The sequence below is a fragment of the Rousettus aegyptiacus genome, unplaced genomic scaffold (genome assembly GCF_014176215.1).
Source record: "Rousettus aegyptiacus isolate mRouAeg1 unplaced genomic scaffold, mRouAeg1.p scaffold_m13_p_2, whole genome shotgun sequence".
Taxonomy (NCBI): domain Eukaryota; kingdom Metazoa; phylum Chordata; class Mammalia; order Chiroptera; family Pteropodidae; genus Rousettus; species Rousettus aegyptiacus.
In genome coordinates, this window is record NW_023416295.1 from 166275767 (window position 1) to 166300313 (window position 24547).

The window sequence follows — 24547 nt, forward strand, 5'->3', positions numbered from 1 at the left end:
TTAGGGAACACTGTCAGACCTCGTGCCTGGAGCTTTGAAGGCCCAGCTCAGAAGGCCTGGGCACAAGGGCTTAGATGCGGCTGAGAGTGGGGGTGGGGAGGTGGGCGGGAAGCCTCTGGAAGCTGCCCGCCACCCACGGGTCACGACACAGCTGATCATGCGGGACACCGCATTGGGTTCCTTCCGCTGGACCGAGCCAGGAGGACCTCCGCCTCCCCCCTCACCTCGATGATGTAGTCTCGGCCGTCCTTGCTGTGGACGGCCTTGACGGCGCAGATGTCCAGGCCGCCGAACATTTCTGAGCAGCTGTCCACCCACAGCCTGTACCTGCAGGGATGGACAGACAGACGTGAGTGCAGAGGGGAGACGGCAGGGGAGGGGGAGCGGGAGAAGGCAGAGGTGGAGAGACGCAGAGAAACACGCAGAAAAACAGGCAGCGGGAGGGACAGGGACACACGGGAACCCATTCAGAGATGGAGAGAGAGGGACAGGAGGAGACGGAGACACAGAGAGACAGAGAGGCAGTGGGAGGGACAGAACGTAAAAAAATAAAAAAGGCAGACACGTCGATGGACAGCGAGACAGAGAGAGAGAGAGGGAGAGAGAGAAGGGAGCCAGGCAGGCAGGAGAGAGGAAGGAAGAAGGTAAGAGCCGGCGGCATCCCCGGCCCCACCCCAGAGCCCCGCCTCGCTGGCTCCACCGTAGTGGTTCGCTGGCCCTGCCCGCATCCAGAGCTGCCCTGGACACCAGCTGCCCCTGCAGTCCTTTTCCCTTGGGAAAGCGGCTCAAGGGCTCCAGAAATCCCTCCCGGCTGCCCTCCCAGCCCCAGCGATCAGGCTAGATGAGAGCTGGAGGGGGACAAAGGGCGCATTCTCCCCTGAGCCTGGGGCGGGCAGGCAGGGGAGCCTGGCGGGCTGTTCCGGGCTGTTCCCGGGGCCGGGGCCTGGCCCTCTGGACCTGCTGCTTTGTTCTCTTTCCAGCCACTCGATGGCTGCGAGGCCAGTTTACTTTTCAGGGAAAAGATCTCCACGCTGGACTCTGCCCCAGCAACAAGGGGACGGTTGTATGTGAGAAGTCTCCCCGGGCTTGCACTTGGCTTCCCCTGTGGTGGCTGGATTTGAGAGTCACTGGGGACTTTGTGTCAATGTTCTTGCTTCTCTCCCCACTCTCCAGGGTCACACAGGGCATGCCTGCTCTGAGATCTATTTGTGTCTCTGAGCCACAAGGCTTGGAATGAGAAGAGATCATGGCTCAAGTGTTCTTTGAACCAACTCATCTTATCTGCCAATGCTCACCGAGGCCCAGAGAGGGAGGGCGGCTTGGCCGGGTCACACAGCAAGACGGTAATAGAGCCAGGATCGATCACCCAGCTCTCCTGGCTCCTAGGTCACTTCTTCCATTCAGCTATAGTAGCAGCACGTGAGGATCGCAGAACTAAAGGGAGGAGGAAAACTCATGCCCGTCAAGCTTCTGCTGTGAGCCAGGCATTCTGCGCGTGTGTGTGGTAGGGGTGGCTGACTCCTCATTCTAACGCCACAACGGCTCCACTAGGAAGGGCGAATTCATTTTACCGATGAGGAGACTGAGGCTCGGAGAGGTTAGTGATGGACTGTGCCGGCTTCCAGACCTGGGTGCTGTTTGATTCCATAGTGGAAGCAAGCCCTACCTTCCTCTCAGTCCGAACACGTCAGTCTGCTCTCCATCGGCGTGGGAGACCAGCAACCTGGATTCTCGCTATTAATTTTCTCAATAATTTTGGGTGAGCCAGTCCCTCTTGCAGCCTCAGTTTCCTTATCTGAGAAATGGGACGGCCTTGGTCTGGTTCTGGTTGTGTGTCAGAAGCACCAGGAGAGTTAAGCAAATAAACACACACACAAACAGCCAGATGTGAGAATAATCTCTACACGTTTTTAAAGCTTCTCATGTGAGTCGCACATGTAGCCACACTGGGGGACAAACTTTGGACTCTCCAATCTGGGTCCTTGTATCTGGCACCAGGGGCTGACTGGCGGGGCACCTCCAGCTGAGAGAGACCTGTGCCCGAGACACACTCATAAATCAAGTTTCTTCTCAATGGAAGGCGGGAGTCTGGACGTAGGCCCAGAGGCAGCTGGTGTCTAGAGGTTGTTTTCAATGACAAACTTCCAGGTCACCTACTGGGTGCACCTCACGGGGCATAGAGCGCCCTGATCCCTTCAGGGCCAAGGAAAGAACTTCATGGGTGCAGCAGTGTGGAAGAGACCAGAGAACATGGGGTCCACGCTCCCCTCTGGCCTGGTAGGACTTGCACTGACCAAACCACGTCTCTGGTTTTGGCCGGGAGTCAGGCTTCCTAGAATGCAGTTGAGCCGGGTGGAGGAAGAGGTTGGGGCCTGTTTATGGGTCTCAGGGATGTTCCTTATGTGGAAATGGAGCTAGGGAGCTCTGTCCCATGACTTTGCAGAACAGAAAGTAAATTCCAGACCAGAGCAGACCCACGGCTATGGTAAGCTCCTGTAGGAATGACCCATGTGGCCTGGAATTGAGCAGAGGCAGTGACGTGGTGGCCGGCTGGGGACATTTATGAGCAGCTCTTGAGGCATTGAGGAAGGCGGGATTCACATTCTGGTAAGGCCAGGGAGAAAAGGGCCATGATGATCCCATGAATGCCCATTGGGAGAAGGATAAGCTTGCCCCAGATTAGATGATTCAGTTGTGCCAGGTAATGAGCACACCTGCCCAAGACCAGTTAGCACAGGTGGGTTCCCAGACTGAAGGCAGCAGCTGCCACCTGAGGTTGAGGGGAAGGGAGGGAAGCCCACGTCTGCAACGCCTCTTAGCCATGGGCCAGGACTGGGTTAGGTACTGAACATCTCTCAATCAGCACCCAGATCTGGGTATTATTACCTCCAATTTACAGCTGAAGTTCAGAAAGGTCGGTTAACTTACCCTCATAACACAGCTTAGGTGGGGTGGGACCACTCACTGATGTTCATGCTGCTTTTTAGCTTACAGCCCCTGAGACCATGGCCGTCTTGCTGGCCACCGTTTCCCCAGGGTCTAGGTCAATAACTGGCTCCCAGTTGGTGTTGAACAAAAAACTAACAAAGTAATAAAGGAATGCCTCCGAACTCCTACTCATTTTTATGTGATTCCGGCACTGCCTCCTTCAGGGAGCCTTCCCTGATCTCACCCCTCCCTGGTCTGTGTTGGGTGCCCCTTCCCTGTGCTCCCACCGCAAGCGCCCAACCCTCACCTCCACCACACTCTGTCTCTTTTGTTAGCTGGGGAGCTGGGAGCGGATGACTCTAATTTTAGTCTGCGCAACATTCGTTTCCTTCCTACTAAAGACTTCTTAATAGTCCATGGCGTTGCATCTCTCCCTGAGTCTCCCTCAGTCACTGCTGCTGTCGCGGGGTGGTCCTGCTCCCATCTCCAGGGCCGGACATGACGTAGGTCTGTCCAATCACAGCGTTGCAGCCTTCTGAGCCACAGTCATTGGTTCAGGGATAGTCACGTGACCTGAGCTAGGCCAATCAGTGTCCGGGCTTTGGTTGAAGTGGTTGAGGAAAAAAAGTTTTCTCTCTGCTGGACTTGCTACTGTCAGGATGGAAGCCTGGAGCCGCTGTGGGCCGCCATATGAGCGATCTGGCCCGACCTGAGCCAATGTAGAAGAAAGCTGAACCGAAGTGAGCCCTCAAGTCTTACCGGAGCTGTGTCTCTGGAGTTTTCATTGCCACTAGCCAATCAATTCCCCCCACTGGCTAAAAGCGATCAGATTTGCGTTCTGACACTTGCAACTGATAGAGACTTTTGAAAAGGAAGGGTTGGATCTTTTCATCTTGGCCTCTTTAGTGGTCAGTACAACATGGAATTCAATAGGCACCCAATTCATGTGCACCAGACTGATCTCTCTGACCCCAAAGCCCATGCCCTGCCCAGTACTTCTGCATGCTTGCACATGTATGTCACTGGGCATGCAGGAAGGAGTGTGTGTGTGCTGTCAGCCCTGGGAGCAGGTGACTGGTCCTTCTTTAGGTGACGGTGGCTCACCAAGTGATTCACAGGAAACCTGTCCTCACAATGAGATGGAAATAATCTGAGGGAGGAGTGGACACTCCGAGAGCCCTCGTGCCCCAACAAGGAACACTTCTGTGACGCGGTCAGAGCAGCGAGGGACTGACAAGGACTGGAGAGACTCCCGGACTTGGAGTCAAGACATCAGGATTTTATCCTCTGCTCTGTCACTGATCAGCTCTGTGACCCTGGACAAGTCACGTTCCCTTTCTAAACTTTCTGTAAAATGAGGTTATTATAATACCCACTCTGCAGCTTGTTACGGGCAATCGAGGCCGCGCCTAGGAAGGTGGGCGGTGAGGCACTGACCAGAGGGTGAGGTGGCCTCCCTTGCAGACTTTTTGTTGTACACCTCACCCATCCTCCACCATGGCGGTGGCCTCTCCATAAGCACCTCCTTTGTCTCTTACCTCTCTGTCATGGCCACTTGCTCCAGCATGGCAGAGCCCGTGTTAGCCTTCCAGTTTCCAGAGATGGAGGTTCTCCTGGTGTCAGAACAAATAACACAGTGAGGGCATTAGGGGTATCTGTCACTGATCTGCTTTCCTTCTTCACTTTGGCTGTTAGGAGGCTCTGATTCAAATATCTGGCTCCTGTTATGACACACATTCCTTAGGTACACATCCTGTCCTCAGCTTTATTTTTCATGTCGATTGCCCTTATTTCTTGGATCTTAGGTATCTTTTTCAAAGCCATTTTTGAAATCTAAAAAATAAATTTAAAAAATGTCTATACTATTGGACGAAATCCTCCAAACCTTGGCCTCTGTTTTTGAGACGAAGAACTAGGGCGGTATAACGCCTGGTGATTCTGGAATTTTTTGAGAGCCCCAAAATGTAGGGAAAGTGATTCATGAGGAGGAGCGATTACTTTCCCATGGTGAAGAGCAGGAAAGCCTCCTGGCCTTTCTGCTCCAGCATCGACTGATCCCCTGTAGGTGTTCAGACGCCCATGGCTCTTTCCTACAGCGAGGCCTCCACGCGTCTTCTTCCCTTTGCCTGAGCCAGTCTTCGTCTCCATCTTCGCCTCGCTAAGTCTTACTCATCCTTCAGCTTTCATCTGAACCGTGACTTCTTGGCAGCCCACGTTCCCCAGTAAGAGTGGGGCCCCCTACACTACACCCTATACCTAGTGATGCTCATCTTACCTGTAATGACTGCTTTAGTATCCTGTTTTCTCTGAGGGCAGGGGACATATATGAACAATCCCCTGATGTCTAGTGGGACCTAGCATGCAGTAGGTGGGTAAGTGACTATGCATATGCAGGGGACAAATCCAGACAATTCACCTCCAATGGCAAATTCAGACTCAGCCAAGTGGCAGAGGTAAAGCTATTTGTTTTATGGCCAAGGGAAGGCATGTGGTTGGATTAAAGGGTGAACTGGGGAGAGAAATTGCTCCAAAAACATATCGTTCTAAAAAAAAATAAAATAAAATGTATCTGAGGACGGCAGATGCTGAGACTAGATGGCAGCCGATCGAAGTCATAATTACTAAGAGGTGTAGCGACATTGATAAACTTTACATCAGTTTAGTTTCATTCAGTTCATCTCAACTCAACTCAATTCAATTTGGCAAACACTCACTGGGCCACCCTGTGTCCTGGGAAAGAATCTGGGTGTGCAGAGATGTCCCCTACTCAGGCTGCTCACTACCCAGGAGGGTAGACTAGCCTAAAACCAGAGTATAGGCATGGTAGGGTTATCGATATGCAAAATGAGTGAAGAGCCCGGGGGAAACGAAGAAGAAACCAGAGTCACTTAATTTGACCCCAGAAGGTAGCTATTGAGATGAGCAGGGTTTGTTTTAATGGGGTCTATAGGTGGTAAGAGAAGGTAAAACTGACTTGAATCAGGCAGATATGGGTTCGAATCTTGGCCCCAGCATTTTCTAGCTGTATAACCATGGGCAACAACTCTGAGACTTTATTTTTCTCATTGGTAAAGTGGCAATAATTAAAGTACCGTCCTTAAACGGCAGTGTGTAGATTAAAGGAAATATTCCCATAAATCTCATAGTATAATGGGTGCTACTATTATTTTCTGGTGGGTGGAGACAAGAAAAGAAGGCATTCGAATGCCAGGGGTGGAAGGAATACAGCCAGGTTGCTCTCCTTCCAGGAAGATAATGACAGTGAGAGTTGATACTTAATGAGTGCTTTCTACGTGTGAGACATGGGTCTAAGGGCTTTGCAAGCACTGGCTTGTTTCAGCCTCACCAAACTTAATGACATGGACATTATTATCGTTATCATTCCCACTTAGCAGCAGAAGCCACCAAAACATATCTGAGAAACTCCACGCTTATAGCTATGATTGTCCATGGCAGAGCCCATCACAGGCTTGGAGAAAATAGTGAGCTGGCCCAAATGTGATCCAGCTGCTGCAATGTAGGATGGAATGTCGACTGTGACAGAAGAATCTGTCTATACTGCAAATGTATGACACTGACCCCCCTCAGTGAAGAAGGAGGGGGTTGGTGGGTAAAGGAGCTGACCTAAGTAACCTTGGAAATGAGTGGAGACTGTATGACTATGCAAGCTGGTAGCATTTCTTGTAGGGCTATGGGTTAACGGTTTTGCAACTGAGCACGGGTACTGGGAATGAACAAGTCAGTAAAAGGATGGTGAATGGTGAGAGCCAGGCTTTCCCCTGTTGGAGTGGGAAGTTATAGATGAGCAATCTGGGAAGGCAAAAATGAATCATGTGGCACTATATCAAAGTCCAAGACAGCAATGTGATGTCTCCATTTAGCTTTAGACAAAGACGGATATTGTTAACAGAAATAATTACGGATATGTGTGTATACACGGGTTAAGATACACACATAGCTTTCCTAGATCCGTCTGCTGAGAGGGTCTGAAAACTATGACACCCCAGTAGCAACAGGCACGAAGGCCCGAGTGCAGGGCAGGAAGGAGGCCAGAAAGGAGGTCGAATGGTCAGGACGTTCTACACCGAGCCCGACATGAACCCCCTCCCTCGGATCTGGGCCAAGCCAAGGTCCAGCAAATGCCATAACTCATGACAGATTGGAGCTGTCAGGGAAGAAAGGCTCAGCATAACCAAGGCAGCAATGAGGTAATCCTCAAGAAGAGCAACTGGGACAAGGTGTCGTCAATGTCAAGTGGAGGGGAGGAGGGAAATGATATCACGAGAGATGGCGGAGGCCTTCGGAATGTACTGGCCGGCCACACTGGGATGCCCCCTAACGCAGAGTGGGCAGAGGGGACAATCTTATCACCCCGGGGGCACTGAGAGTGGTGACAGGTATGGCCTGGTAAATGGGTGGAAGAGTGATTGGCAGGACAGGGCAGAAGTAGTCCGTGAGAACTGGCTCTATCCCTTTCCTGGGCATATTTCCTTAGAGGTCAAACTGCCTGCATGTTCTTCAGCTTCCCAGGCAATGGCAGAATGGAGCAGTTACAGCGGAGACTGCATGGCCTGCGATCTGGCCCTTCACAGAATAAGTTTGCCTCCCGCTGGTCTAGGCAATCCAGGTAGTGCAAAAGCATCCCTAGATATTACATACGTGGATACATACGGCCGTGATAGTTAAAACTTTATTTACAGAGACAGTGGCTGCTGGATTTGGCGTGTGGGCTGTGGTTTGCTGACCCTGACCTACAGCACAGGCTTCATTGCACAGAAGCACATAGAAATTTCCAACCATCCAGAGCCAGGCATCGTGGCCCTCCAATATGGAGCCATGTGCACAGTCAGCACTCCATAAATTCTTGGCAAACAGGCCCTGGTTGGCTCTCTGGGGTCTCGTCAGTTCAAGTGGAACCAACAACAACATTCCAAAGCGACAGAGAGAGGCCTCGGAGCAGAGAAAACCTCTCTGAAGACCCGGCCCTCCCACCCAGTCGGGAACACCCACTTGTCCTGAGAGCCACAGCTCCAGCATCCCATCCTCCCGTGCCCCAGCCGCCCCCACCCCGGGGCGAATGCGTGCTGCGTTTTCTGTTACTCATTCCTTTTCCCTTAATCACAGCACCTCTGTTTCCACTGGGGAATGACCCTGCCCACACCGCATGCCATCTTGGTGGGGCTCTGCTACCTGGTTTCCTGCTTTTTTTCTAACCAAACGCCTGTGACCCGAGTTGGACTAATCCACTCTATTACTGTGAAATCATAAACTTGAGTTAAGTCCTGAAAGTGACTGGGGCAGATTCACTTCCTGATCAAAGTGCCATGAAGATCATCCATTGCTTCTGGCTATGACCCCTGGGGTGGCCCCGGATCCTAATGTTTCTGATACTGATAATTTAGTGGTTTTGCTTGTTCGTTTGGTTAAGTTTCTGATCAACCATAGTTTTCTAATAAATTCCCTTTGAAAAGCTCCATCGAATTAGTCAGATGTGGTTTCTGTTGCAGCCAGAGAAATATGATACAATCTCCTAACTGGTCTTATTGGTTCCAGAGAAACCCCTTTGCGGCCCATGGCCCCAGAGCCATCTTTTTATTAATACAAGTCAGATCATGTGACTTTTCTGCTCAGAAGAGAACAGGAGACAATTCAAAACCTTCAACTAGGCTTTCAAAACCCTCCTTTATTTATCCTCGAGTTTCTCTATCAGTCTTGTCTCCTATGATGTACATCCTGTATATACTTGAAGTTCCCCTCAAACATGCCGGGTGTCTCTCTCTTTTTTTTTTTAAATTTGTTTTTAAATTTTATATTAGTTTCAGGTGTTTGTATAATTTACAAAGTGAGCCCCCAATTACTCTAGTTCCGACCTGGCACTACACGCAGCCATTACAATAGTGTTGACTGTCTTCCCTATGCTGTACTCCACATCCCCATGACTGCTTCGTGACGACCAATCTGTACTTCTTCATCCCTTCAGCTTTTTGACCGGGCCCCAACCCCCAATAAGGCATCTTCCTTCCCCTGGGGAGACAGCCCTCATTCAGGTAGACAGATTTCCGCCCTGAGATAAGCCATGATGGAACATCAGCCCTCAGGGGAACAGACCAGAGAAGGTCAGTGAAGGAGACAGAAAGGGAGAACGGTGTCGTGCTGATGGGATCTCTGCCTGGGGTGGGGAGACGCGGCTGGACATACATCTCTAATCACCATTCTTCCCTCCCCTCCCCCCAGCTCCCAGCCGCCACCCAGGGACTCACATGTAAGCCTTGTAGTTGGATCCAATTTTCTGGATGCGGATGTCGTACTTGGAGTCGATGAAGGCCTCGGTGGTGGCGTAGGTTTTGGCCATCGCTACCATGCTGGTGACGTCCTGGTAGTCATGCTGGTTTTCTACTTTGATCTGTGTGGGGGGATGAGAGGGTTAGTGTCACCTGCCCAGCGTTCACCAAGCGCCTGCCCAATGCCAGGACCCAGTGCCCCATAAAGAGTGACTTTGAGAAGGTCACCTGCGAGCAAGGGGTACAGATGTAGGAAACAAGTCTCTCCATTGAAGAGGAATTTTCCACTCAAATGGCTAACCTTGTAATCAGCTCTTTGTTCTGTTTCTGTAGACATGCTTGCTGCATAGGCCGAAGGGTAGGGTGACCTCGAGATCAACTGAAGACTCACCCTCCCCTTTGCTTGTTCTGTCTAGATAATAGATGTATCGCCTTTGCCTAAGTTTCTGTCTGAGAATCTCATGCTCTGTAACCGCTTGAGGACGAATTAAGCAGTCAGCTCCTGACAACTGTAACTGTGTGGATAAGTCCTACAAAGGCAAGGTTACCCCTGAGCTCGGGGCCCAGATCTTCCGAGCACTAGCTCTTCTGATACTGCTGACATAATAAACCTCCTGAGTTCTCCAACTCTCCGAGTTCTGCTTGGTTTCTTGTCGGTCTGATTTTTCTGCAATAACACTACATATGCCTAGAAGAGGAAGGGGCTACTACTCGGTGAGTCAGGGAATCTTGGTAGAAGAGGTGAGCTCCAAGCAGGGTTTGGAAGAAGGAGTGTGATTTTCAGAAGGACTGCACAGCAGGGCGATCGCTGGAGAAGCCTGCGGAAGTGCAAAGTGGAGTCGGGGGGCTGCCCAGGGTGGGGGATGGGCGGTTGGTTGTTATTGGCCAATGGGGCTGGAAGGTGGGGGACAGCTGAAGGGGCTCATGGGGGACAGACCATTGAAGGCCTCAGTAGCTTGAATTTTAACCCAAAGTCTCTGGAAAGCCACTGGAAAAAGGAGAGGAGTTTAAACTAAAAAGCAGCCTTATCTGTGTTTAGAAAAATCACCTGAGTAACTGTAGAGAGAGCTGAATGGATATGGGATAGAGAGAGACCAGTTAGAAAGAAGGGAGTGTGTACGCGTGTATGGCGTGTACGTGTAGAGCGTGTGCATGTGGTTGCGTGTGTGTGAAGTATGTGAATGGTGTGTGTGTAGTTTGGTATGTATGTGGTATGTTCGTATGTGTTTGATATGAGTTGTGTATTGTATCTGTGGTGTGTCATATGTGGTGCTTGTGTGTACAGTGTGTGAGTGTGTGTGTGTGTGTGCGCACACATGTGCACACACTGGACATGGCTAGCTCTGCTAGGCCATAGGCTTGGTGGAGAAACTTACACTGTTTACTGGGCTGGGCCAGGAATGCAGGAAGTGCCCTGGGGTCAGGGAGAGGTCCCAGGAGAGCTTCCAAGGCCAAGTGCAGGGGATGAGGCCAAGGTTCTGTGATAGTGATCTCAAGACGTAAGAGGGGCTGACTCCCAGCATCTGTGGGCCGCTTGGTGGGCCATCCCCTCCTCTGTCACCAGTGCCCAGGCAGCAGAAAGGTTCTGATGCTGGCCAGAGGCGGGCAGAGCCCAGACCCCCTGGAGGGGCCAGGTGGGAGATGGCAGCCTGTGTGGGAGGCTGTCCTGTCCCCACGACCTCACCTTCTGGTCCTTTCCTGCCTCTCCTTGAGACTCGGCATTGCCCTGACAACTCTGTCCCTTCATGATGATGTCCATCCACACCTGTCTCCATACTTACAAAGCACTTCACAGCTTTCCTGTGGGACCCAAAACAGGGCTGTGAAGCAGGCAGGGTGGGCATCATTATGGCCGTGTAACAGGTTTCTTGTCTTGTCCAAAGCCATATAGCATCTAAGCTCAGAGCTGGGAGTGAAACTCAGAAGACTCCCAAAGCACAGCTGTTGTTTGAACCCTCTCAGGGTATCTGCAAGTGTGTGGCTGCTTTTCCATCCTGACGGATTGTCCACCATGACGGGGAGAGAGCTTTGCAAACCCCTCATCCCAGCTCTCTGAGAGTCAGCCTCTCAGATGACTCTGAGTCTTGCTTTGCAGAGAAAATGAAGGTGACCAGGCGAGAGTTCCCCATTTTCCATTCCTTTCCAGGCTCGTCGGCTTTCCCACTCCTTCCAGTGGTGATGGCAGTGTGCTGTCCCCATTCCTGGCTGAACCTACCCGTTGTTCTCGGTCTCCTGAGCCCGACTACTCGCTGTCCCCTCCTCCTTCAGTAGCAGGTCCCCTAAGTTTCATCTGGGCATCTGGTCTCTCAGCTAGAGATTACTTTGTTTTAGTCTCCCTCATAGGTAGATGTAGCCAAGCATCCAAGTCTGGTCAATGAAAACGTGAGTAGCCATGATAAGAGCAACTTCTGGTGGCACCTTTAGGATGAAGGGATTCTTCCCTTTCCTTTTCCCTTCTTCTACCTGGCTGGGATGTGGGCCAGAGGATGGGAGCTGGAGCAGCCATCTTGGACCATGGGACGGAAGCCAAACGGTGAGGATGGCTGAGTAACAAGGTGGAAAGAACCTGGACTCCCGGTGCAGTCCACAGTCTGCCCTGGACTGTGCATGCTCAGCCTCTTACACGAGAGACCAGAAAACCTTACTCTGGTTGAAGCCACTGCTATTTCGGTCTTTGGTAAAGCAGCCATACTGCATTTCTGCTGTGAATCTTCAGGAAAAGGGAGAATGGGAGTGACTGCTAATGGGTATGGGGTGATGATCATGTCTTGGAATTATAGAGTGATGATGGTTCCATCTTGTGAATATACTAAAAAACCACTAAATTGTACACTTGACAGGGGCAGATTTTATAGTATGAAAATTAGATTTCATCTTTAAAAAGATGAAGAAATATCTCATGGTGTTTAAAAGAAAGGGTGAAGGGTCTGTAAAACAAAATGGACCATCACTGAATAATGGATAAAGTTGGATGACTGGTACATAAGGATATAGCTTACTATTTTTTCTTCTATTGTATACATTTGAAAAATTTTACCGTAATTAAAGGTTAAAAAAAAAAACAGGACTAGAAAGACAAACAAAGGCGAGGACATAAAATTGTGTTTAGAGGTTAAAAGTGAACATAGTTACATCTGGCTAGGTGTGTGACCGTTTTTATGTGTCCGTTACAGGAAAGGAGACTGGCCAGTAACACAATTCAGTCTTCCTAAGAGGAAAAGCCACCACGTACCTAAGAGAACTACAGCCATTCTCGGCATTAACATCAGTATTATGTTCTCCGGAGGACACCGAGGTGTGTGGCAAATGTCAAGGGCTCACTCTGATGAGTGGATATTCCTTGTGATGTCCCTTAATGTAGGCTTGTGGACTCAACCATCGTCCTAAAGCGCGATTTGAAGAAAGCAGTTTGCAGATGGCCAACGAAATGCCATTCGATGATCGCTTTGATCCATTTTTTATAGATTATTTTTTATTTGAAAAACATATATATATATATAACAAAAAGGCCAAAGATATAAAAAAGAAGTTTGAGAAAAAAGTCTCTTGGTGATAAGATTTTCCTTTTTTGTACTTGTCCGGAAATATTCTATGAAGATGATAATGTAAGAAGATGTAAGATGGGTAGCCTCCTGTCTGAGATATTTAATTTTATGTGTCAACTTGGCTCAGCCACGATGCTCAGATATTTGGTTAAACGTTTTTCTGGACGTTAAATTGATAGACTTCGAAAGTAAAGCAGGTTCTCTTCCGTAATCTGAGGGCCTCATCCAATAAGTTGGAGGATTGAATAAAAGAAAAGGCTGACCTCTCCTGAGCAAGAGGGAATTCTGCAGGAAACAGCTTTTAGACTTGACCTACAACCTTGGCCCCTGCCTGAGTCTTCAGCCTGCCAGACTACTCTGCAGATTTTAGACTTGTTGTCCACCCATCCTCTTGTGAGCCGATTCCTTAAAACAAATCTCTTTCTCTCTATTTATATATTTTGTATTGTTTCTCTTCCTCTGGGCGACCTTGACGAATGTACTGTCTCAGAGCCGAAGCAAGAAGACAAAGATGCCACCTCCCAAAGTGAGCTGTGACAAGGACCACAACGGCCAAGAATTGGTGGATTTGCTTACTTCGATATAACAGGGTTGAATTGCTGGAGATTAAAGATTTTGAGATGATGTCTTCTTTAGGAAAAGTTGTGGCAACCTGTTACGCCTCTTGATACGTCTGGTAAGAGCTTCAGTGGGAGACTCAGCCAGACTGACAGATGTCTGAGCAGGAGGTGGGGCTGGTGCACTGGTGCCAAGCCCCTCCCAGCCCACGTGCCGCTGAGCCTCCCAGGCTTCGGGTTATCCAGGCTACGAATGTGAGTGCGTCCCGTGGACCACAGAGGGGCTGTGAGGGGGAGGGGCCAGCCCCGAGCCATTTAAAATCCTGTGTGGAGGGAGCAGCAGCTGAAGGAGAGATGCTGCTACCTCCAGTGCCACGACCCTGGCCCAGGTCACGACCCTGGTCCAGGTCACGACCCATCATCCCTCATTGGACCACTGCAACCATCTCCTTTTTAAAATGCCTTTGGCCCAAGCCAAGCCTCAGACCGATTTCCTCAGAATCTCTGGGCGGGGGCCAAGGGATCAGTATTTTTGGAAGATACCTGGCAGTGGTGTGCAACCCAGGTTGAAAAGCACAACCCCACATCGGCTGGTTCCTGGTCCATCATCTCTCTTTTACGCTCAGCCAAACCTGGCCCTGTGTCAGAGCCTTTGTACTTACTCTTCCTTCTGCTTGGAACGATTTTCTTGAATACCTTCCCATGGCTGGTTTCTTCAGGTCTCAACCTAGATGATCCCTCAGTGGAGGCTTTTCTAACTATCTGATGTAAAGTAGCTACTCTTCCATGCTGACGCTGGGGAGTCTTTACTGAATTACCCTGATTTATTATTATTACTTTTTTTCTTACCACCTTTGGCTATCTGAAATTACTTATCTGCTAATGTAAGCCAATGAGGCCGGGACCTCCTGTGTCTGCCAGAGAGACAATATAAGAGTGTTTAAGAATGTGAGCTCGAATCCCAGCTCCATCCTTTATTAGCTGTTCGACCTTGGGGAAGTTACTTAGCCTCTCTGTGTCTCACATTCCTTCCCAGCGAAATGTGGATAACTTGCTGGATTATTGTTGAACATCAGATTGTCATTGAGCCTTAAATGAGATACTCCATGTAAATGGTTTAGAAGAATGTTTCACTCATTGCAAGCATTTGATACATGGTAACTGTTATTATTCTCATTCCCCCTTATACCCTTAACATCCAGCATTGTGGTTGGCGCACGTGCAATACTCAGTATATATTTGTTGAAAGAATGAATGAAGGGGCCAATCATGGCAATAGCTTGGTGAAGAGAGTCTAGGCAGAGGGAAAAGGAGGTGCAATGGCCCTGGGGCTGATGCTGCCTGTTGAAAAGAGACTCACGATCATTAACAGAAAACTGAGCCTTAACGTCTTATGGGAGTTGAGAGCTCACAGAAATTCATGCTCCTAGAGAGGCTGCCCTACTTCCTCTAGAGGTGGACACAGGAAATGGGGCCAAGATCCTTCCCAGAAAATGGTCTGGAATTAATCCCGATACAGAGGCACACGGGTGACTGAATGAAGTCCACTCCCTTATTTCAATAGCCCAGAAAACATTTCAGGCGAGTGTGACCAGCGGCTCACCCCAGCCATATCCATCTTCGTCAAGTTCCCATAGAAGGCCCGGTTTGGAGCACGCTCCTTCCTGGTGGGATGGCCCAGACAAAGTTGTTTTTTTTTTTTTTTTTCCAAACACAGATAACTGCATGAAGCAATTTATTGAACCAGGTTATTTATGAGTAAGCGAAAAGCTGGGAGGATATCTACCAAAAATAATAACCGTAGCTTTAGGACACTTGCTCTGTGGTCTCTCTTTCTGGCAAGAAGTAGCTGGCAGGCCAGCCGGATGCTCGGGTCACTCCTAGTTCGAGATAATAAAACCATAACCTTGGCACACAAATGGATGCTTGTTTTTCTGTTTTTATAACAGCAAGATGTGCATCCAGCTTATTCCAAAGTGGTGTCTGCTCATTAAGAAACTAGTTAGATGAGTCAAAGACGGACAGGCTACATCTCTCTTTTACCTCCCAGTAAATTTTTACCAGTCTGGCAGCTCCTAGACTCTCAGGGCCATTGAGTTCAGAATCCAGTCCTGAGCTCAGCGCCTAAAACTTAAAACAAGTACACGAATGTTGCAAATAACCTAATGTAGACGTTCTCAAACTTTCTGCATTCACAGCTCCCATCTTATTCCCATTTCATGGCATTCCTAGGTCAAAAGAAATACCAAGCACTTTTATTTACTAAGCAGTTTAAGCTAGAAAGCTTAAAAAGTATTTAGGTTCTAAAAACTTGGTAACCGAAAAAAATACACAAATATTTTTATTTCCTTTTAAGTAATGACAATTTATTACTAGTGCGATGTGTGTGCTTGTTGGGCACTGTACAAATTCTCAAACCGTGGGCTCAGATCGGAAAATGATTTTTCTATGACACTTGCTTTTTAGCACAACCACCACCAAAAACCCAGCTTTGCAAAGATACAACACCGTGGAAAGGAAAAATGTTGTTATATAATGTTGAAACTGCGAACCACCTAGGCTAGTGATTTGCATGGTGTCTGACAGGTGTTGAGAATTGCTGTTTCCCTCGAAAATTTAAAATATACTGTGTTGCCTCAGGGCATCTGGATGCAGGGTTTGGGAACCAGGGTCTCAATATTATTACTTCTGGCATTCTCCTTTAGCAGTAAATAATGAAATCTCTGGACAATGTCCCTGGAAGAAAGCCTGCCCCATCCTCATTGAAAAAGTAGGCCTGAGAAACCCATGGAGGCAGAGAATCCAAAAGCCAGCCTGTACGTTAAACCAGTCCAAACATTAGGAAAATAACAATGATACTAATATATAAACTCTATTCGAGATTGATTCACCAGGATCACGTTCTTAGCACAAAGGTGGGTGAGCGAGAGTCAGCTCACTATTTAGAATAGTTCTTAAGCATACCTGAAATAAAATAAAATAAGATAAAATGTTGTTCAAGTTTTGCATTAAACAAGTGAAGAAGGCACAGTCCCTGTCATGGAGGAGCTCGCAGTCCACAGAGAGACAACTCAGGAGAGGGTTACGGTGCTGAGAGGCTAGCGCAGGATGCCGTGGGCGTGCAGCCGAGGGCCCCCCATCGCCCTGCAGTGTGCGGGGCAGGGACAGCTCTTCAGATGAGGTGATGGATCCCACCTCATTCTTTTTATAATGATTATGGAGAAGAGGACGACTTTAAGTCCAAAGTCTCTCTCCCCTTTTAAATTCCAAAATAACAATTCTCCGTGGGTGAAAATATCCCAATATTTTTACCCTCATTCTTTCAAGATAGCGTACCAATTTTTTTTTTTTTTTTTTAATGAGCTCTGACTACGTGCCAGGAAGTGTATCACACAGTTTACATATATGATCTCATTTCAAGAACCCTCAGGGCGTCCAGCCATGGTGTACCCGCATCAGCCCTGTCTCTGTAAACAACTATAAAACTGGACAAAACTGGACAAAATTTACGAGGTGACTATTTTGAGGCGGTGGAAGCAGACAGTACAAGGCCGCGATCCTCGAGAGGTGGGAAATCCAGGCGGCGAGCTCGGCGCCGCCTGGCTGGTCCCTCTTCTCACGCCAGTCTCTCCTGGCCTGGGACCCTCCGCATCCTGGTCTGCTGGCACTTCCCAAACAGCCCTAGATCCTTCCTGCCTTTGGGCTTTTGCATGTGCTGCTCTCTCTCTCTGGAAGGTTCTTCCCTTTTGGTCCTCACGTGGCAGCTCATTCTCATTCCTCACGTCTTTGCTTAAATGTCACCGCCTGAGAGGTTTTCTCTGATGGCTTTGCCACGTTTTTTTCTCTGCAACAACCATCCCTACTTCCTCCATCCTAACAGAACCCCAGCTTTGTGTAGGTATCTACCCAGCTCCACCAAGCCGCAGGCTTCAGGGGAACAGATGCTACTACCCCCACACGCGAGGCAGACCCTCGCGCTGATGATCATAAGCCAATTAGAACACAACGCTCCTCTCCCAACAGCCCTGGGGATGGACGTGTGAATGAGCTGGCCCAGTCAGAAAGAAAGAATCAGCATACTCCGCAATGGATGTAAAGAGGGAAGCATGAGGCCTATTACCGAGAAGGCCACTGGCAGCCAGCATAGGACAGAGGCAGCTGCCCAAGAATGAAGCTGAGCCTGAGGTCAGCCAGCAGGGACAGGACAAGTCTAGGACCTCGGCGACTTCACTGAGATGCTAATCCCCAAGGCTTCAGAGTGTTTAAACCAGTTCGAGGTGGAATTTTCCGTTACTTGCAGCCAAAACAATCCTGATACCGGGTCAGTGCATTTCCTGGCTACCGGCTGCCCGAACCTGCTTTGCTGGCCCGTGGGTGTGTCTACAGGGAAGTATTTTTGCTGAGGTTCTTGTCTGAGGCGGAATTTTTCACTCAGAGGGCCTTGGGGGCCCTGAGTCCTCTTCTTCAGCAGTGGACTACCTTTAGGTTCGGAGAAAGCTATTAGGGGAAATCCCTGGTTTCCAAACTTTTGCAGTTTTCTTCTCTGTGTAGGGAGTGACACCCCTGGCCTGTCGTTCAGAGGGAGTGACATTTTTGGATCGGAGAGTCTGGAGGAAAAATGAGGCAAGCGTAGTGGCCAGGCCATTTTCTTCCCGTTCCAATTTAGGAGCTGTCTTTCCCACAAGCAGCATGTAATCTGTTCTGCTTTTCCAGACTGTAAATTTTCAGGTCAGACCCCAAGGGGTGAGGGGAAGCCTGAGGCAACCCGAAGCTGCCTGCGTGTGATGGCCAAGTCTGCCTCATTCTGGGGTTCAGTCCCAAGCAGCCCATTTGCCTGTACATCGAAGCCACATTCTTTAAGATCTTTGTTTGTACTAAGGCGATACGTTTGATTTGTCAAATTCCTTACTCTTACTGCACCCCAGTGTGAGCCTGCGCCGTGGCTGACTGGCTGGAAAGGCACATTGCAGGAGCAAAGTCCAGCGTGAGGCGGGTGGGTGACCTTCAATGCTTCTTCCAATCCAAGACCCAGCAGTCCTCTGGTCTGACCAAGGGACGTGCCCCAGTTCTGTCAAAGAAACGTTTCTGTCCCCTAACACTTATTTCCGAAAGACATTGAGACAGTGGTTCCTCATTACAGGCCTCACACAATGAAGAGCAAAGAGCGTCGTCATTCCCAGTGGTTTTACAAGAAAGTTGCTGAAACACCTCCTGGCCCCAGTGGACCTCCCTCTGGCCCTTTCCCACCTTTCTTGAATGACCCCCTGGCTTTGTGGGATGAAGAGATGTCGGCAGGCTCCTTGCGGAGCTCCTTAAGGTTTGCTTTTTCCTCGCCCAGCGCAATCCTGAGTAAGTCTCCCTTTCAGGGTCATCTCGGTTGGCTTGGAGGGACATTACTCACCGTGAAATCTGCACCCCCCTGAGTGACAGGCCCTGACAGAGAGCCACCTCCCCTGGGTCTCTGCCTAGCACTCCCCTCCATCTGGGCTTTCACGGAGAGTGCCCCAACCCTGGACGTGACCTGCTCAGCCTTGCTGTCAGCACTTCTCAGCTACGCTGCCCCACCCAACCCTCCTTTCTCCCCAGGAGAATAAAGAAAGCCCCGGTGCCTCCCGAGGCAGAATGGAGCCAGATCATTTGTAATGAAAACACACTAAACCAAGCAAACAAAGCAGATGCTCTCTCAGCCTTGCTTATTATTTCGACCTTGGCTTTGGACATTTCATTGCTTCGGGACATGTCTGCAGGCAAGCTGCCCAAGGTTCTTACTTCCCATTGTTTGGGGGTGCGGGCTGGGTGGGGCGGGGCATCAGCCTGGCCTTTTGGCAAGGACACATGACCAACCCAAAACGAGAAAAAGAACACTGAGAGCCAGGAGGCCCCAACTCCGCTTCCGGCTGGGAAGGGGCCTCGCTGGGTGACCTTGGGCAACTAAGGTCTTGAACTCTCTCTGAACTCTTCGCTTCAAAAACTAACCACGCTATCTTAGGTTACAGAGGTAGATCGAGGGCAGCATTATTCACAACAGCCGAGATACGGAAACAACCTGTGCCCATCAATGGAGGAAGGGTTAAAGAAGATGAGGCATATATAATAATATTCAGCCATAAGAAGGAAGGACGTCCTGCCATTTGTGACAACAGGGATGATGCTAAGTGAAACAAGTCAAACGGAGAAAGACACATAATGTATGATCTCACGTGTGGAATCGAAAAAAGCTGAATTCATAGAAACAGAGTAAAATGGTGGTTGCCAGGGTCTGGGGGTGGGGGAAAGGGGGAGATGTTAAAGATTACAAATATGCAACCAGAAGTTGTGTGAGTCCTGTAGACCTAGTCATGGCATAGTGATTCTAGTCAACAATCCTGTATACTTCAAAGTCGCTAAGAGAGTAGCTCTTGAACACTCTCATCACAAAAAAGAAATGACAGTTGTTTTATGCGGTGGAGGTTTTAGCTGCGCCACAGTGTGATCATATTGCAGCACATAAATGTATAACAGTGTGATCATATCACGACACATAAATGTATCAAATGAACACATCGTGCACCTTAAACTTACACATTGTCACATGTTAATTATGTTTCCATTTAAAAAAAAGTAAGTCAAGGTTAAAGCGTGGTCTCTGTAAATAGAATTTCTACATTTGTAAGAATGTCCAGAAAGAAGATTGCTAATATGAAAAACGTCTCTGAGGGCAGACCACCCGGCTTTGAACTCCGGCTCACCAGACACTAAGGAGGTTTGACTCTACCTCTTTATCTTCCAGCTCCCTCAACTTAGTTACCACCCAGGGGCACTATAGTAAGACAGGAAGGACGTTAACCCATGTCCCGTCCTCGGGCAGTGCTGGCACATAGCAGGCTCTCAATAAATCCATCATCAGCATCATCATTCCTAAGACGCCACGCTGTCTTAGGTCCGTGAGGGAAGCAGGCGCGTCCGCTGAGAGCGCACTGGTGGGCTGCAGCCGGGGCGGCAGAGTTCTGCCTCGGCACAGTGTGGGCCCAAAGTCAGGGGCAGGGGTCACTTCCACTAAAGGGGTCAGGGAGTTCAGGAAACTCTTGATCTTGAGCTGAGTCTGGTGCTGACGGGGCTGACATGAATGTGGACACTCATGGAAGGTAAAAGAGGGAAGAAGGCAAGGGAGAGAAGCATGGAGCAGCCTGGCATGTCTGGGGATTGGAGAGGAGTCGGATGTGGGCAGAGCACTGGGCATGAGGAGGCCTGAGCCGAGAGAGGCTCCTGGAGGATTTGGTGGATCCCAGTGGGTCCTGCAGGCTTTCCCTCCTGCACAATATGGAGCACTGCTGGGTTTTCAGCAGGGGAGTGATGCGGCCGGTTCTGAGCTTTAGGACCTGCACCTCAGCAGCCAGAGTGGGACATGGATGGGAGGGGCCAGTCAGGAGGCTGGGGATCATTTGCACAGTGATTGCTGCAGCTTAGACCTGAAGTGATGCAGAGCTGACCCGAGGCAGTGGGAAGGAAAAGGCAGGAAAATGCGGGAAATGCTCGTGGTGAATGTGAGAGGCCGAGGGGGAGCCAAACAACAGAACCGTCTGCTGAGCGCTTAGCACGCGGTAGCCATTGCTGGGCGTCCTGGACGCTGGGGCTCTTGCCATGTTACAGGTGAGGAAAATGAGGCCCAGGGAGGGCCGGGTAAGTGCAAGGTTGCACAGCTGGTGAGCAAAGGAGAAGGATGCCTACCTAACGGTCCGGCTTCAGAGGTCCCAGCTGTAACTACCGTGTGTGGTTCCCTCTCTTTAAGAACGACTAGCGTGGGTGAGCGCCTTCCATCTGCCGGGCACCGTTCTGTGTCCCTTGCCCGAGGTTACACCGCTCGTGAGTGGCTGGGCCTGGGCCACTCTCCTTATCCCTGTGCTGCATGGCCTTACATGTCACCGGGAAACCAGTGTCACCACAGGGGGGCATGTGACTGTCTAAGGCGCTGCCGTCCCTAAAGCCACCTGTGTCATTCTGCGTTTCCCAGGAGCTACATTCAAAAAGGAAAGAGAAACAGGTGAAATGAATTTTAGGAACTTACTTTATTAACCCCACATATAAATTTTAAAAATCATTTCCGCGTGTAATCTTTGCACAAATCGTGACCGAGATATGGTGTGCTCCCTTTCTTTGTCCTGTGTAGTTTATACTCACATCCCGTCTCAGTTGAGCCACACGCCCATGGCTAGTGGCCACCAAATTACCCAGTACGGTGTTGAGGAATCTATGTGCAGGGAGAAGAAGGGAGGGCAGAACCCCAGGGCGCATGGACAAAGGGCGAAGGAGGCAAAGGAGGTCTGGCTGGGGAGAAAGGAGGAAATGTGGGTGACGGCGGTGTTCCAGAAGGCAAGGCAGAACTGCGTTTCAGGAGACAGGTCGACAGTGACCAAGAGCCAAGCAAGCCAAGTGGTCGAAGACTTTAGCAGGTCTGCCCGTCCAGACAGCATGAATGATCTTTGCCAGATAAAGTTACGGGGAGTTGTGGGAGCTGATTTAGGGAGCTGGAGAGTGAGGGGAGAGAGCAGCTACATGCTCTTCTTTCAAGACACCTGGCCGAAAAAATAGGGCAGGGAGGCACCAGGCCCGGTGAAGATATATTTATCCTTTTCAAATCTGACTGAGGCTTGAATCATGCTTCATTCATGTAGACGAGGTGCCATTTGGAAAGTAGCATCGATAGAACTAGGGTGAGAAGAAACGGACAGGTAGCCAAGTTCCAGAGGATAGGGGTGGAAATGGGGGCAAAGCCAAGAGGTAAGAACGGACTCTGCTTTGGAGAAAAGGCACCCCCGAGCCCCCGCGTCGGGGACGAGGGTGTGAGGCGGGGCAAAGGCATCGGAAGACGCCTGTGCGTGAGTGCAGAAGACGAGATGTCTGTCAGCGTCACGACCCCTGTGACAGGGCACCCGTCCTTCTCTTCGGGCAAGAACGTGGGGCTCGAAGGGAGCAGTGAAGTTCTAGAAACACCTCGATGGGGATGGAAAAGGCAGCCGATTCGGGAGTTGCTCTGCCGAGAAGACCCACCGGGGCCTCGCCGAGGCTGGCAACAGCACATTTGTAACTGGGGCATCTGATCGGCAGTGGGATCTTTGTCCAGGGCTGCCCAGCAGGCTGAGGATGTACTGACGTCCAACAATCCGCACGTGGAGCCCACACGACCCACTGTGTCGCCGGGGGAGAGGGCGGTGGCTCTGGTCTGTGGGTACTGATCTTCAAGTCATGGAAGTAGGGAGTACTATCTCTATGTCTCCAGACGGGACTGGAGAAGTTCAGAGAGGGCCTGTGAGCAGCCTGAGGTCACGCGGCCAGGATGTGGGGACACCGTCTGGGCCCAGAGCCTGCCGCTTTCACTTCTCCACGTTCCCAAGTTGACGAAGCCCCAGGAAGGACAGGTTTGTCCGGCCCCTTGGGGATGTGGGTTTCCTGCCTCCCTCCTTTCTCTCTTGCCGGCCCTTGCTTGGACCAGAGCCATGGCCATTTTGCACACAGATGGAAGCGTGGTGGGGGGAAGCTTGCTAAGGAGGGTGATCCCCGTTTCAGACGGGACTAGACATTTGTGGATGAATACAATCCTCTGGATGACTCGAGCTCCTCATAGGAAGGATGAGCTGTCAGGGTCTTCCTTGGGGCTGCCAGGGCAGAAGCGTGGTCAGAGTTTGCTTCTAGCTGCTCTGAGGCAGCTCTGCCTTGGGGTCCTGTGCGCTCTGTGCCTTTGCTCTGGTCTCTTTCCTTCCTGGAATGCTCTCCTTGCTCCTCTACCTAAAAGCTACTCATCCATTAAAGCCCTAAAACCCATCACCTCCTCCAGGAAGGCTTTCTGGTTCACTCCGGCTCATAGGGTCTTCTCTTTCCTCCTTTGAACTCCCACAAGACTCTCTGTACTATTTGAGGTGTTCACTAGTCATTTAATTCTGAGCGTGTGGTCATTCATTTAGTCCACAATTATTTATTGAGGGCATTTTGCTAGACACTGAGAATATGGCAATAAATAAGGCAGAGACAAGGGAGTACTCTAGTTGGCGGAAGTGGAGAATAAATAAGCAGATAAATAAAAAGGTGATTAGATATATGGATAGATAGATAGGTGATAAATAAGTAGAAAACGGCTAGTTTGCATATGCTTTAAAAGACTCAGCAGGAGAGCGTGATAGAGAATGTACTACTGTGTATTGGTCAAATTTTTAGGGACTTCCTGCAGCTGATCAGGCCAAGTTTGTAGAATTCCATTTAATAGGCTTTACAATACCACCCACTCCCCTACCCCACAAGTCACAAAGTTGTTAGAAAAATCAGATGAAATTCTGCAGGATGCACAGCAAATGCAGACTATGGGGTCCGGCTGATCCAGGTTCAAATTCTGGCTTAGGCAGTTATAAAAGCCATACCCTGAAATGAGTTCTTAAATTTTTCTGAGGCTCAGTTTCCTCATGGAGATTGTTAGGTTGGCAGGGGCCTGCCTAGAGGTTTCCCAGCTTGACATCGGAATCCGGACAGGGCCCCACCCTCAAGCCCTGGCGCCATTGCCCTAATCTGCCACCACCCTAGTCCGGATGCTCAACTGACATTCCCCATTCTATACCCTACCCCCCCATAACCCTATAAAAACTACGCCTTCCCGTCCTGGGGCGTGACTTCTGAACCTCGCCCGGGAGTGCTCTCCCAATAGAGGCTCACTTTTAAAACTTCTCGGCATGTCACTTGTTTACCTTACAGAGATGATAATATTTATACCCATTCTCATGGGGTTGGGAGGATTAGAAATTATATTTCTATGTCTATATCTGTCTGCCTGGCTATCTAATGTCTGTCTGTCTATCTATTATCTATCTATCTATATCTATCTATCTATCTATCTATCTATCTATCTATCTATCTATCTATCATCTATCCTCTATCTATCTATCTAATTTATCAATCAATTATCTATCATCTATCTATCTATCATCTATCTATCTATCTATCACCTGTCTGTTTCTCTAAGTGATGGTTATTGTTACATGCTAATAGTTCTAAAATATACAAACTGTCCCACAAATAGAAGGTATTGCTTTGATCGTGGGTTTGGGAACCAGGCTCTTCCCCTTACTAGCCGTGTGACCTTGGGAAATTTCTTTACTTCTCTAAACCTTGATTTTTCTCATCTGTAAAATGAGTTTTACAATAGTACACGGCTCACAGAATTACTGTGAAGACATTAGTGAGATAACCCATGTAAACCATTTCAACCGAGCCA

At 49.5% G+C, this 24547-nt stretch overlaps 1 protein-coding gene across 7 annotated transcripts in view; it reads right to left on the reverse strand.

Moving 5' to 3' along the window:
* The window catches only part of SYN3 (synapsin III), a 400752-nt gene that overhangs the window by 13927 nt on the left and 362278 nt on the right, over positions 1-24547 (reverse strand). For all 7 annotated transcript variants that reach the window (XM_036236074.1, XM_036236076.1, XM_036236073.1 and 4 more), the window contains 3 exons: positions 9189-9331; positions 4467-4541; positions 225-327 (listed from right to left, as the gene is read on the reverse strand). In XM_036236074.1, coding sequence (XP_036091967.1) covers positions 225-327; positions 4467-4541; positions 9189-9331 — 321 coding nt within the window. The remainder of the gene's footprint in view (positions 1-224; positions 328-4466; positions 4542-9188; positions 9332-24547) is intronic.